The 13,327-nt window shown below is 38.4% G+C and overlaps 1 protein-coding gene across 1 annotated transcript; it reads right to left on the bottom strand.

Moving 5' to 3' along the window:
- Positions 1–1,107: 1,107 nt before the first annotated feature.
- lonrf1 (LON peptidase N-terminal domain and ring finger 1) lies at positions 1,108–11,726 on the bottom strand. Its single transcript, XM_004065861.4, has 12 exons — positions 10,855–11,726; positions 8,906–9,021; positions 8,254–8,376; positions 6,007–6,195; positions 5,698–5,911; positions 5,476–5,581; positions 5,240–5,354; positions 5,035–5,156; positions 4,789–4,947; positions 4,518–4,680; positions 4,224–4,376; positions 1,108–2,758 (listed from the first exon to the last, which is right to left on the bottom strand). Exons 1-12 carry the CDS (start codon positions 11,609–11,611, stop codon positions 2,600–2,602), a joined length of 2,376 nt encoding a protein of 791 aa, XP_004065909.2. The 5' UTR covers positions 11,612–11,726; the 3' UTR covers positions 1,108–2,599.
- Positions 11,727–13,327: the final 1,601 nt, after the last annotated feature.

The following is a 13,327-nucleotide window of genomic DNA, read 5'->3' as shown; positions in this document are numbered from 1 at the left end:
TGGGATATACGAATGTTCCCCTTGTTGCCATTAGGCTCAAATTATAACTGTTAATTAAAATCTATAATCCACAACCTCAAAGCTGAACTGATCAAATGATTTAATTCTGATCATCAATTTACTGTCTTTAATATGTAAAATGACCGTTTTTATAATTGTACAGAATATTTTTTTTCCCACTTTTCTCAACTTTGTTAAAATCCTATCTTAAGAGGTGAAAATGCGAAATCCCATGAGGCAGTATGGGCAGATTATTAAATTATGGTTAAATAAAAATTCACGGGAAAGAGGCAAATGTCTCTCTTACGTTATTTTTGTCAATACATCTTGCCTTATTTTCATGTAAGCCCATTAGTTTGTAATTTTGAACGTGTTAAAAAAAATAAAAAACAGCTTATCTTTTATGAAGCAACCCATTACTTGAAAAAGATGACAACTATTGTCATAAACTGATTTCATTTTTATCTTAATAGCATTGAGTTTTTCATTTTATTTTAAATATTGCATTTTCCGTCTTTTTTTAAATCCACTCATTAAAAAATTCACTGTCGTGTCATAGTCATTACTGAAGTTGAATCTTTTCCATGTTGCCCACATTATGGAACAAGTGTGGTCACTCATCCCTGATAAACTCAATCACAAACCTCAACAAATCACTAAACCTGTGTTCAGAAGAGAGTGGAGCATCTTTACTTAGATATGATCTTTGTTTAAGAAAGGCAGTAAAAGTAAAAACTAAGCTTTTCTCCAAAATGGTAATAAAAGTGTTCATTTCCTATTTGTTAAGTGTTTTATCAAGTTACCAAACACGGTGAAACATTACAACAAAGTTAGAGCTGCAAAATTTAAATACTGTAACATAAGTAGCATATTGGGAGACTTGTAAATTTCTGATATTTTAGTCACTGTAGGAACCTCAATATATTTCAATTATTATGTGGGACATTTCTTGGCATCCCATGACATGCAATTCCCATGTAATTTGAAATAAGATGTATAAAATGTGAAATATAGACTTTGTGACATGTAATCATTGCATTCATTCACTTTAATTGCATTATGGGGGATGTTGTTTAAGATATGTTTATTTAAAAAAAATGAGGCTAATGCTGAAAAAAGTGCATTTATTTTGAAACTTGATAACTTAAAACATGAGAGCAAAAAAAAAAGAAAATGCATCATTTGCCCAAAACCTTTCATACAAATGGTTTACATTAAAAAGCTTCAAACTTAGGTTGCATGTTTTGCTCAGATTTTAAACACTGTGAACAATAGAATTAAAACTAAATAAGACAGAAAAAAAAACATTCATGCTGTGGCAAAAAAGAAGGAATGGAAACCAAGCCCAGTATTATCCTATTGATGCAAAAATGGTATAAGGCAAATGCAGTCCCGCAACTGAAGCACTGCAGGCATCCTCTTCTCCTCCAAGCAGAGAAAGCAGCTTTAAATGAAAACAAATGCTCACCCATGAAAAGTTCTTTTCTGGTTTGGATTTGTCATTATATTGCAAAAACCCCTTCGTATTTCTAAAAGAAAAATGGTGTCAAAATTCATATTTTAATCATCCAATTCACAATTATTTAGCGGCAGGTTGAATTTAGTTTTAATGAGGCAGAATAGGAGCACGGAATCAATGGACCGTTGAAATTGTCATTTGAAAATGTGTCCATCACAAAAGATTTTGGTTTCCAACGGATTTAAAAAAACAAAACCAAAAAAAAAGATGATTTAAACTGGGCTAAAGAAGAAACAGGGAGAGTCCCACAGAAATTACAGGAAGAACTTGGAAAAAAATATACATTTCAGGGCTTCTTTTAACATAATACACCTGAAATAAAAAGATTAATAATAAAAAAAGGAAAATGGGGAGAAAAATGAAAAATATATAACCTTATAAACAAAAAAGGATAACTGCCACTCGGCACCAACCGCAATGGAAGTTGTGCGTGTTAAGCTTGTGAGGAAAAACAAGAAAATGTGGATTTTCAAAGATAATACTTTCATTGATGGTTGATTGACACTGTAGGTGCATCCCCTAAGTCCTTTTGATAGATCTTCACTTTAAACCAGATAACTCTGAAGCATGTTTGAGTGCCTTCTTAAAGTGCTGGGAAACAGTGTATTGTCTTGTTATCACTTTTTGGACTTTCAGCATTTAGGATTTTACCACTCTGCCCTCCTTTACATAAACATGAATCTGGTGGAACATTTTTCAACACACCTCATCTCCATATTAAAATATTAAAAAATATTTTGCAAGAGCATCCATCCGGATGTCAGTCATTCTTCTGTTCACTTTTTGGTAAGCACACCAGTCATGGAAGTTCTCTGTAAAAGTTGCAGAATCTTTTTAAAAAAAACTCAGATTTCTTTCTTTCTTCGACTTGCTAAAGACAAAATGATACTGTGGCTATCCCTGAGTTTGGCCTCTTTATTGATCCACAACTCAAGGATATTGCAATTTTGGTTGTGTGACTTTCATGCACAAGACAATGACGGGTCTTGCTGTGTTTTAACTGTTGTTAGCTGGTAACGGAGGCAAAAGTTGAAGCTTAATTTTGGGAAAGTCCAAAAGCGTGTTTGCTGCAGGGAAGCTTTAGTTGTTGGGGATGCTCTGCAGGTATGTGAGTATGTGCTGGATTTTCACCAGCCGGTCCTTGAGGCTGGTCATGGAGAGGACAGAGAGCTGGTACCGAGGGTCGATGGGCAGAACAGCCAGAAGCCACCAACAGCATGCTGGACCGTTCGGGGTTGCCTGGAGAAAAAAAACACATTAAAAAATGACATTTTTTACTCTCCAATCATCAAAACGCCCCACAGGAGAATTTTTTTAAATGAACCTAGTTATTCTAACATGTATTTTATTGGGAAATGGGAAATCTTCTTCTAAATGTCTCAAATGTTTTTCTCCGTGTGGCTTTTCATTTCCTTTCATTCACAAATATAATAACAAAGAAATCTTGTCTTTTTTATCGCATGTATTCAAGTTCAGTGGGCTTTTACTGGACTTTAGGCTGATTAGGCTACACTTGTGTCCCAGCTGTCAATAGCTTTTGCATAACTATTTTAATTGTATATGACTATCCTCCATCATTTTAATGAGGTGCTTCTGCTTCCCTTTGATGCTCGAGCGCTGCAACAAATTCCACTTATGCACAACAGGCGAGCACAACACAAATATAGAAACACAAATATAGTTATGTAGCATGAAAATTAGATGCAAAGCGCAGAGTTTCCACAGCTCTGATTCTGAGCTTTTCATACTCAAACATTTGCAATTTCATCCGTGATGATTTGGTCAGGCAGCCAGCCCTGCGAGGCTCAAAAGAGTTATCAGATCAATTGATTGGTTACACAATGACTGATTTTAGAATTATGCAGATGAAAGTGAGAGCCAGTTCCAAAATATGCTTTGGAAGGATTTGAGTAAGATGTTCTCTGTGTTAGAGGTATGTTTGTCTTCACCACTCATCAAACAGTTCTTGTCAGCAAAAAAGTTCACAAGCAAAACAGCAGCAAAAGGATTCAGATCCCACTTTGTTCTGAGGGGGCTGCCTTGTGCAGAAGTGGAGATTCTTTGCATGGCAGCGTTGTGACGCAACTGAGCCAGCGGGATTAGACGTAAAGTACCCATTAAGCTCTTTAGCCTACACTGTAAAAACAGTCTGTATTGGCTGTCCTTGAGGCGGGGATGTAATCCCCGTGAGCGCCACAGACCGCACTGCAGTCACAGCTGAGCTCCAAACCATGGCAATCAGATATGAAGACCTCCGAAGCTGGCGATTCCACGTCAGTGTGGGTGTTCCCGACGGTCAATGTGCCATGAGAGCGCTCATTTCACAACTAGCAATCAGGGCTTCTGTTAGCATTTCCACAACTACCAGCTTTAAAGATCCAGAGGAGGATTACAGCTTTCTGCAGCTTCTCTTTCTGATAAGAATTATAGTTGTGGAAAAGCGATAATCACAAAGCTAGAAATTGACTTCTTGACTGTGGGCTTCAGCTTGACTTCAGTCAAAAACCAACTAGCACATTTTCTTTCATCTTCAAAAAGTTGTTTATAAGCATTATGTGAGCTACTCCACAGACTAGTGCCATCATAAAGAGTATTGATTTATCATGGAATGAAATGTAGAAGAAAAAGGTTGCTATTTATTGAAAACAAACGTCTTCATTTGTGGATCAAACGTCTACAGGTAGCTGTAAACATGAGTGCGTACCTGGATGTCTGCTTCTCGTTCTGGCATTGGTCCAAAGTGCTGCAGGATCTGGTTGTGGAAGCGGATCTTGAGGTTCTGGAACCAGACCTGGGCCTGTTCATACACTGCATCATGCAGTTCCTGCAGCTTTTCCAGTTCATCCGTGTCCTCCACCTGACAAAAAAGTTTGGTTGTCTCTTAACCGACTTGTTTTTCTTTCTAACTGCACAAGATCACAAGTCATTTTCTTGAAGTATTTGAAAAGACAAATGTACTTAGAAAAGTACGCGACCATATTCTCACGCTGGCTCTTACCCTGCTATCCTGCAAGTATTCAATGTCTGCTGTGCTGTAACCATCCTTCATTCCTCGAGACAAAACCTGGAAGCGTTTTCCTCCGATTGTGTCAACCACAGAACGCCCATCGGGGAGGAAATGGACACTCCTGATGATCAGCATGCAGCCATGGTCAGCAAACCTGCAGGGAAGGGAACAGAAGTTTGAAGGAACGCTTCAATGCTCTGGATCATTAGGAACAGATCTCCCTTTAAGTCTTTTTGAAGAACTGCTTTTTTATCGCGCTTACCCCTTTTGGGAGTCACTGATGCACATTCCAAACTGCCGTGTGCCGGTGTCCATGCAGCGGCGAATCATGAGGCGATAACGAGGCTCGAAGACATGCAGAGGACAAGGCACGGTGGGGTAAGCCATGGTACACACAAAGATAGGCACATTCTTCGTCAGGCTGCAAAGAGACAAGCACAAAGGTCAATTTGTCATAGGCCACCAGGAGATAACCATATAAAACCAAGTATTAGAGAAGACTTCTTACTCAGAATGCTCTCTGGTTTCTTCTAGATGAGTTTTCGTCCTCTCTGCATAATCGTGGCTCAGGTGTTGTTTGATTAGCACCTCCAGGACTGTGGTTACCATGTACTTCCGACACGCCAAGTACTGGAGACAGCAGGATGAGTAACAGCAGAGAGTTAGGCCTGAAGTGTTCTGACGTTGAGGCTGTTCTAGGACTGCTGCCTCACCTCTTTCAGGCTCTCTTTACAGAGCGGACAGTGCGGTGTGTGGTCCAAGCAGCGCTCTAAGCAGTTCTTACAAAAGGTGTGACCGCATGGAGTTGTCACAGGCTCATAAAACAATCTGTACAAACACAACGGATCTGAGTTACAAACAGGCCTTTCTTGACTTGTTTTCACTTTACAACAAATAATGTAGAAGGCATTGGTAAAAACAAACAATCCTCATCCTAGTATTCTCTTACCTCATGCAAAGAGAACACTCAAGGTCACTAGAGTCCAGCATACCCTCAGGAACACTTTTGCAGGTTTTTGCTTTGGAAATGTGTTGTTTGGAGCCTTTGGTGACACCTAAATTAGGAAGAGGGGGGAAAAAAAAGCTGTTAAACTATTATTGCAGTAAAGTGTTATAGTATGTCTTTTATTAAAGGCAGCCAAAATAATCTCAGTGAGTCTTAACAACACACCTTGCTTCTTGTATTTGCTACTTCCACTGTCCACAAAGCAGGATTCCAGGTCGGACACAGACAGCTTCCTCTTCAGCAGACTTCCCTTGTCCTGGTCGCCCAGCTGAGGAGCAGAGCTGACTCTCTTCAGTCCCTCATCGCCACTGTTGCAGCCGTGCGTTCGCAGCGATTGAGTTCGGCTCAGACCGGGCCGCTCCAGACTTTCCCAGCGTTTCTGGATAATGACAGATGACAGACGATGGTTCCCTAAGTGGCACTGAATCAAGTCATTCATTAAACACGCATATAGCAGTATTTATTCAAAGGTACCTCCTGGCTGTTCACTTGGTGTGCGGAAACAGCTCGGTTCTGCTGTTGGTGTGCTCTCTGAACCGGACACTGTGGTTGTGCTTCTGCCATAAGGGCTTTGCTGCGTAAATGAGGCAACGTGTTCTGAGTGGTTTCCTTCAGGCCGACTTTAATATTCTCATCCGCGGGGGAAAGAAGGTCACACAAGATCTGCAAAAAAAAACAAACAAGTATGTTATCAGGCTGAACAAGAGAACTCGTTAGCTTCATCAAAACCGTCAGAGACAAAGCAACATCTAGTCAGGGTTAAGTACCTTTTATTAAAAAAAAGTCATACAGATCAGTTTTAATAACTGGAATGTTTAAACCAAAAACATGCAGTGGAATCTTAACGTGATTTAAAAACCTCTGGAAGCGATCACCTGACACCAGCTGGAACTACTTGGCCTGTGGAAAAGCCTGACCAAAAAGAGCTGAGAGGAATCTGTATGTCAGCTGAACAAAGGCAATATTTTTTTAACAAGCCATGTCAAAAGGTTCTGATGAAAAGAATCTCATGAAGGTGTGAATAAGGTTATGTATAAGACAAATGCCATTATTGCTTTTTTTCCCCCCAGCATATGGAGACAGCTCAGAATTTTTCCACGTCTGGTCCATGCAGCCACAAAGAGCAACCGTGTTGTTCTTTGCTATGAATAATGTGACACCAAAGAAGCTGTTTGAGTTGGTGTTTCCTAACTGCTGGAACGCCACTGATACGACATTTGCCTTATGAGCAGATTACATGCGTAACAAAAAAGGCTCTCCAGTTATCTATCTGGGGCTTGTTTCATAAATGATCGATTTTTTTTGGGCAACAAGAGGTTGCAGAAGACTTCAGAGAACTGCAGAGTCATTATTATATCATTTGTAATTCCTATGTAGTCATTTTAGTCTTATATCAGCTGACTCAAAATGTGGTTCTCGAAAAGAATTACTCAGACAATCTGTCAAGATCCCTTAGCAAAAGTGGCCATTTCTCGTCAGAATGTTGTTTTGTATCGTCTTTTTCGGATTATAAATTACTCCGGAGTACAAGTCAACCAAACAAGGTATAATAATTGGGGTAAAAGGATCGGCACTTGTGTGATGATTGGGAATCACATCAATAAATTCTATTTATTGTTTACAAAGGGTAAAGAAACACATTGTTACTTTTACTTTAAAGCAAGTTAATGTTGTCTATATCTTATCTCTCCTTTAATCCCAGCCAGGTGATTGCCACACCCCTCCAAAAAACCATGGGGCTGACTGTTATCTGACCCCCATAAACAACCTGTCCAGAGTGTACTGAGACGTCCTCTAGTGACTATCGGAGCCCCATCTCCACTTTAAACCCGGATCAAAACAGAAACGTATGAATGAGGTTTTTGTCTGAATCTGTACAGACAGTCCGACCAAACAGACGCAGACAAATTCATCACACGTTATGCCTCTGCCAGAAGAATAATCATGTTCCTCTAAAAAATGCATGAGGAGAAAGTGTGTCACTTACATAACTACAATAGTGTCTGTGTTCTGTCTATTAAGTGGCACTAATGTCATTACGCGCAGTCACAAGACTTGACCCACTAACTTATGTAAGTCCATGACAAACGATCACAGAGGAGACCCGCTGGATCTTGCTCTGTTCACAGGTTCAGTCAAATGTTCTGACACGCACAAAATGTTGGGTTCTCTGATGTTAGTCAACAGGAACGGAAAAACTATTTCTCAAAGTTTTAACCCATAAGAACCCAGACCCATTATTTCTTCAAAATAAAATTATGTATATTTTACCACAAACAAGTGGACCACAGAATCCATTTCTGACATTTTTTTTAGTTACGCTGATATCACCATGAGTTTTTGTGGGTTAAAATCGAATCTCACTTGAGGAAAATAAGCTTGCTTTCTTATTGACCGATCAAACCTCAAAACCTTCAGATCAATAGGTGAGAAACACCTGATGAAAGGATGATTGTTCCATCTAACAACAGCAAATAAATCCCTTGAATGGGCCAAAATCTGCTCATCCGTGGCAGACGAACAAATGCAAGCTATAAAACCTTCACACATGACTGTCCTTTTGTTTTGTTCATTCTGTCAGATAATTGTCACCCTCCTCAGCTCCACTCACTCGTCCCACAAACATGAACCTTTGATTAACACAACCATGTGCATCACATCCACGATAACAGGGTTAAAGCATCTTTTTTCCAAATTAGCAGCTTTTTTTTACGAACAAACCTTTTCCACTTGTCTTTTAGCTCCTGGGAAGTCTTCATTGACAGACAGGCAGTGGAGGAAGACCTGCAGGGATTTGTCCACCTGCCCCATTTCATGCAGCACCATCGCCTTCCTAAACAAGGCCTGCAAGAACAGAAATGTTGTTAGTCTCCTAAGAATTACGCTTACACCTCACATTAACCCTGAAGCTCAGTCACATGGAGAACAGACAACAGCTTCCTTATGGTGTGTAGGTATTCCTTTGCAACTCTCACTTTGGGATGCAGCATATAAAAAAAAAAGTGGAAATAAACGACAATTTAAAAACAATAAATGTGAACATGCTCTCTGGTTTGTGATCTAAAAATACGATTGGATTTGACCTTAATCTTTACATTTTCCGCTTTAGTAAACAAAACCCTTGATTAGCATGATACTCTTGTTACTCCAATGGAAACAACCCTAAATATAGAAGAGGAGGTAAATTCAATATCCCTGTTTTTTAAAGAAATCGTATTTTGGTACTTTTAGAAGAACTTTTATGATCCTCACAATCAATGGAAGAATAGATCATTTTGGTTTTCTAACCTTATTTAACCCAAAACATTTATTTTTTAACCTCGCTCAAAAGGATATTGGATGGAATTTTAAAAAACTGCTGTTTGTGACATACTTCAGCAGAACAAGTGGATCTGGAACAGAATTCGGCGTCCTCTAAAGCCAGTCGGTACTGCTTGAGAGCCATGTATGCTTCCGCTCTAGACAGACGAGCCGCCATCATGTGTGGATCTGTAAGAGAGAAATTAATATTCATGCCATGTTTGTTGATATCGTATAATGTTTTAGTTTCCATCCATGGCAGAGAAGAGATAAATCATTTACCAATAAGATACCATAAACTTCAAAACAAACATGAATGTGTGTCATGGACCAGAAAAAAGTACGAGTCTGGTTGCGCAAGTAAGTTCCCGTTTCCTGAAACCGAAAGTTTTCCTTAAGGTCATACATTACATAATCATATCTCCTTAAATTTTGCAAAAGTGTCGATAATGTCAGGAAAAAATTGATTTAGAAGGAATTACATAAAAAGACTTAAGTTGACTTTCTGTTTCCAAATAAATCATGTGGTTTTTTTTTTTTTTTTTTTAATGGAAGTAAGCCTTCTAATCAAAGCATATATTTTTTAAGCAGAAATTGATATTAGAAGAATAATTTTCATTTTGCTGGATGCTACTTATTAAAGCTGTGTTTGAAATACACAATCTGAACAAATGGAACTTTGAGAGAATGAAGATTTCCATATCGGGTAGAGAAATAACTAAATAGTACACTTTCAAATGAATTTTTTTGCTCCAATAAATGTCAACAGAACATTTTTTTAAACATGACCAGGTGCCTTTATGATCATTACAAGGGTTATCACTACGCTGCACCTTCATGTCATCATGTTTTGTCTTGGTGTAGTCCACCTACTTTTTTTAATTCATTGTACTTTTTCAACACAATGTCACTTTGCATACCTAATACAGCATAATAATAGCAACAACAATTGTAATAAAAAAAAATTATTATTTGGTTAAATAATCACTTTTTTTAAGTAGTGCACATCGGCATTTACTCCAAATCATATTTTAAAAATTAATATTTGCTTATTGATCAGGGGGAAAAAACCTGGAACGGTCTTAATTTGTTTACATAGTTTGAAATATTTTGTTTAAAAAAATTAATAAAGAATGTTTTAAAGTGTTTTTAAATAGGTAATCTAAGCTTTGTTAACATACAATTGTATAGTATGTTTATTACAACAGTAGGTTGAAAGTGATACTATATCTTTTGAAGGCCCAATTGTTATTCTAAACTACTATGCAACTGTTGAATAATATTAAATATTCTTACAATCATTTCCTCTCAATGGGATCAATAAATTTGCATTCAATTCTATTCTAATAAACTGGTTAACTTGAAGTGGCTAGTAAACATTTTTTTAACTATTGAATTATGTAGGACTTCAAAAAATATATTATTTATCTTAGATTTTATTTTTTTACTTGTTTGATTTTAGCCGGTGAAGATTTTTGTCATAGATTTGAGTTAAAAAAAAAATCATTTCTCCCTATGAGGATATTGTTATTGAAAACCCCCGCTTTGCTGCTTTGCTAGTAGTAGGTGTAAGTACTGGCCGAAAAAAAACTATTTCTCGCCCCATGAATATACGTTTGCAGCCGTAAAAAAATATTTATGAAAGCATGGTTCGTAACAGCTCACACAATTACAAAATCCCCCCCCCCCCCTTTTTTAAGTTGCAAAACCTGCCCAAAGTGTCACGACCTGCCTTACACAACTTTCCTCAAACGCGCATGCGCAGTCTCCCCACTTTCATAAGCGAGGCCCTGCCATCTCCCGAGATCCCGAGAGCCGCGAACCACTTCAGCGTTTGTAGTGAAAATGTGGGTCAACAAATGTCACCAAAAGTATCCAATCTGAGCTTAGTGAAAATAAAAATAAAAAAACCGACAGAGCCCCGCGAACCTCTGAACTCCACCAGAAAGTCATAGATACCGATGAATAAAGAGCCTTCTTGTGACCGACCTTAGTTAGAGACGTGTGTGTTATGAGACTCACCTGACCGGAGAACAGCAGTCGCGTGTGAAACAGCTTCTCTGTAGCGTTTCCTTTTACACATGGCGTCCACTTCACTTAATGTTTTCAACTTCTTCAGCTCCTCTGGGAAACATTTTTCTACAAGTCCGCACAGAGTTACATTCAGTTTCTCCTCGCCGCTGACAGGTTCACAGCACAGTTTGCATTTCGAAAGCAACCGCCGGTGCAAACATCTTCTACAGTACGAGTGTCCGCAGGCTACGGTCACGGGTTCGCCCAAAAAGCCCCGACAGTTGGGACACTCCAGCAACACCGAGTCCTCCCCTTCTTCCTCACCCAGGCCTGTGGGTCCTTCTCGTCCGGCCGTTTTCGTCTTGAAATTGCGGAGAATACAGTCCACGAAGGTGCTGAGCTGCTCGGGTCGCACGGGGCCATAGCGCACGGCCGCGGAGAACCAGTCAATGGCTTCCTTTAGACAGTCTTTCGAAGCCAATGCGTTTCCTTTCTCCAAAATGAGCTCACAATGATGGGAATGGTCCTCCTCCTCTCCCCCTGAGACCGGGTCCGCACCGATAAAGAAGCTCAGTCTTTCCTCCGGTGCCTCCGCCACTTGTGGTTGTAGCGACATTTTAGCATGAACGAGTCTGGGAATGCTATAAATGCGGAGCTTTTCGTCTAGCTGTGTGTTTATACATGGCGATAGCTGCCGCGGTCTTTGACAAATTACAGAACTGTTTTTCTCACAGATACTCTGATTGTTACATAAAAAAATCTGCATCACGTGAACAGCACGCTGAGTCCTGATTGGTCAAACTGTCTCGGTTACAAAACATGTGCTGTAAAGTTTCATAACTACGGAAGGGACGTATTAAAGTGCGCTGGATGTCGACGCCGTCAGAAACATGGGCTTCAATTTTACACTGTTATAGTTTATTATGTGATTCTTAGAGAACGGCAGGTAATCACATATTTCAGCAATTAATACATTTAGGAAAACAGGAGAGTTATCAATTCAACCACAAAGTAATAAAAGCAAAGTTACCTAGTCATAAAAAAGAACGAAATAAAAAAGTAATCATATTTTTTAGAGTAATCATAATTATAAATACAGACTAAAGGAATCCGACCCAATTGGATGGAGATAAAAAAAACATAGAAAAGTTGCATGATATTGTTTTTCTGCATTTTGAAAAATCTCACTAAATCAAATTTTTTAGATGTTTAGTATGATGTACAATTAACAATTAAAGTGGGGATTTATTTGTACGTATTTAAAAGGATAAAAGTAAATATAAGGGAATAAAGCACAATTTTTTTGGCAAGAAATGTTTTTTTTTTTTTTTGCTTAGCCATCAGACTGAGGTCAAACATTAATCCTTATAATAGTAAAATATATTGCAAAATGTATGAGCACTCCTTATGTTTACTTAAGGTAATTTAATACTGATTTAACCTATTATACAACACCAAAATTAGAATTTAGCAACAAAACAAAACAAAAAAGCTTACTATTTTTCCCAGTCAATACAATGAATACAATTTAAATAAACAAGTCAGTTTAAGGACTTCTTTGTTCCTTTTTATGAATATGGCTCATAAATGATATAAGCCTCACATTTACTGTCTTAGAATATTAGAAAATTTCATCAGACTAATCAAAAATGTATCTTTTCATCCCATATTTGTGCCAAGTCCTGCTGAAAAATATAAGCAGCATCTCCACACACCTTGTCAGAAGAGGGCAGTGTAAAGTGCTTTAGAATTTCCTGACAGATGCTTGCATTGATTGTGGACGTCAGAAAAGTCAACTGTCATCTGCAACACCAGCAGATGCCAATGACCTTAAATCATCATACTGGACTTCAAGCAACATGGATTCTATGCCTCTCCACTTTTGTTCTAGACCCCAGAACTCCAGACTCCAAAACCTTAAATTCCAAATGGAATACAAAATTACTGAAAATATGAGTTTGGACCCTCAGCAACAGCCCAGTTCTTTTTTCTCCTTAGTCCCAGTTAGACACTTCTAACTTTGTCTTTAGGTTCAAAAGTGGCTCGATATGAGAAAAGGAGCATTTGCCACTTGTGATCTCTAAATTTATATAGATTTTGTTCGGCAATCCTTTGAAAGCTGCGGTGATCCCTGTTTCTGTTACAGCTTTTTCTACCACTCATTTTCCTTTAATGCTTTCATACAGTCCCCTGTTAACAACCAGCTTGCTTTAAGGTGATCCTTTGTTGTTTACCCTCCTTCTGAATTGTGTCAATGACTGTCTTCTGGACTACTGCTATGTCAGCAGTCTTTCCCATAGTTGTGCAGTCCAATGACAAAGACAATAAGACCATTTATAGGCTCAGAAACCTTTGCAGGCATCAACTAATTAATTTGGGTACCTCTATAAGTTTCTAACATAAAACATTTTCACATTGTTCTAATTTTTTGACAGACAGAATTTGGGCTTTTTTCAATAAGAGCTATGATATTAAGGATTAC

Source organism: Oryzias latipes (genome assembly GCF_053564925.1).
Source record: "Oryzias latipes strain Hd-rR chromosome 1 unlocalized genomic scaffold, Olatipes_Hd-rR_3.1 chr1_Y".
Lineage (NCBI taxonomy): Eukaryota > Metazoa > Chordata > Actinopteri > Beloniformes > Adrianichthyidae > Oryzias > Oryzias latipes.
The sequence above is the reverse complement of the archived record's forward strand: the minus strand, read 5'-3'. Positions and strand labels throughout refer to the sequence as shown.

What these genes read in the sequence shown, in the direction of transcription:
- lonrf1 (XM_004065861.4), bottom strand. Translation starts at nt 11,611, where the DNA reads ATGCAGATTTTTTTATGTAACAATCAGAGTATCTGTGAGAAAAACAGT. An exon ending in GATCCACTTGTTCTGCTGAA is followed by an intron (nt 8,377 to 8,905) that starts GTATGTCACAAA and finishes CTGTTCTTGCAG; the next exon opens with GCCTTGTTTAGGAAGGCGAT. An exon ending in GTAAAGAGAGCCTGAAAGAG is followed by an intron (nt 5,157 to 5,239) that starts GTGAGGCAGCAG and finishes TGCTGTCTCCAG; the next exon opens with TACTTGGCGTGTCGGAAGTA.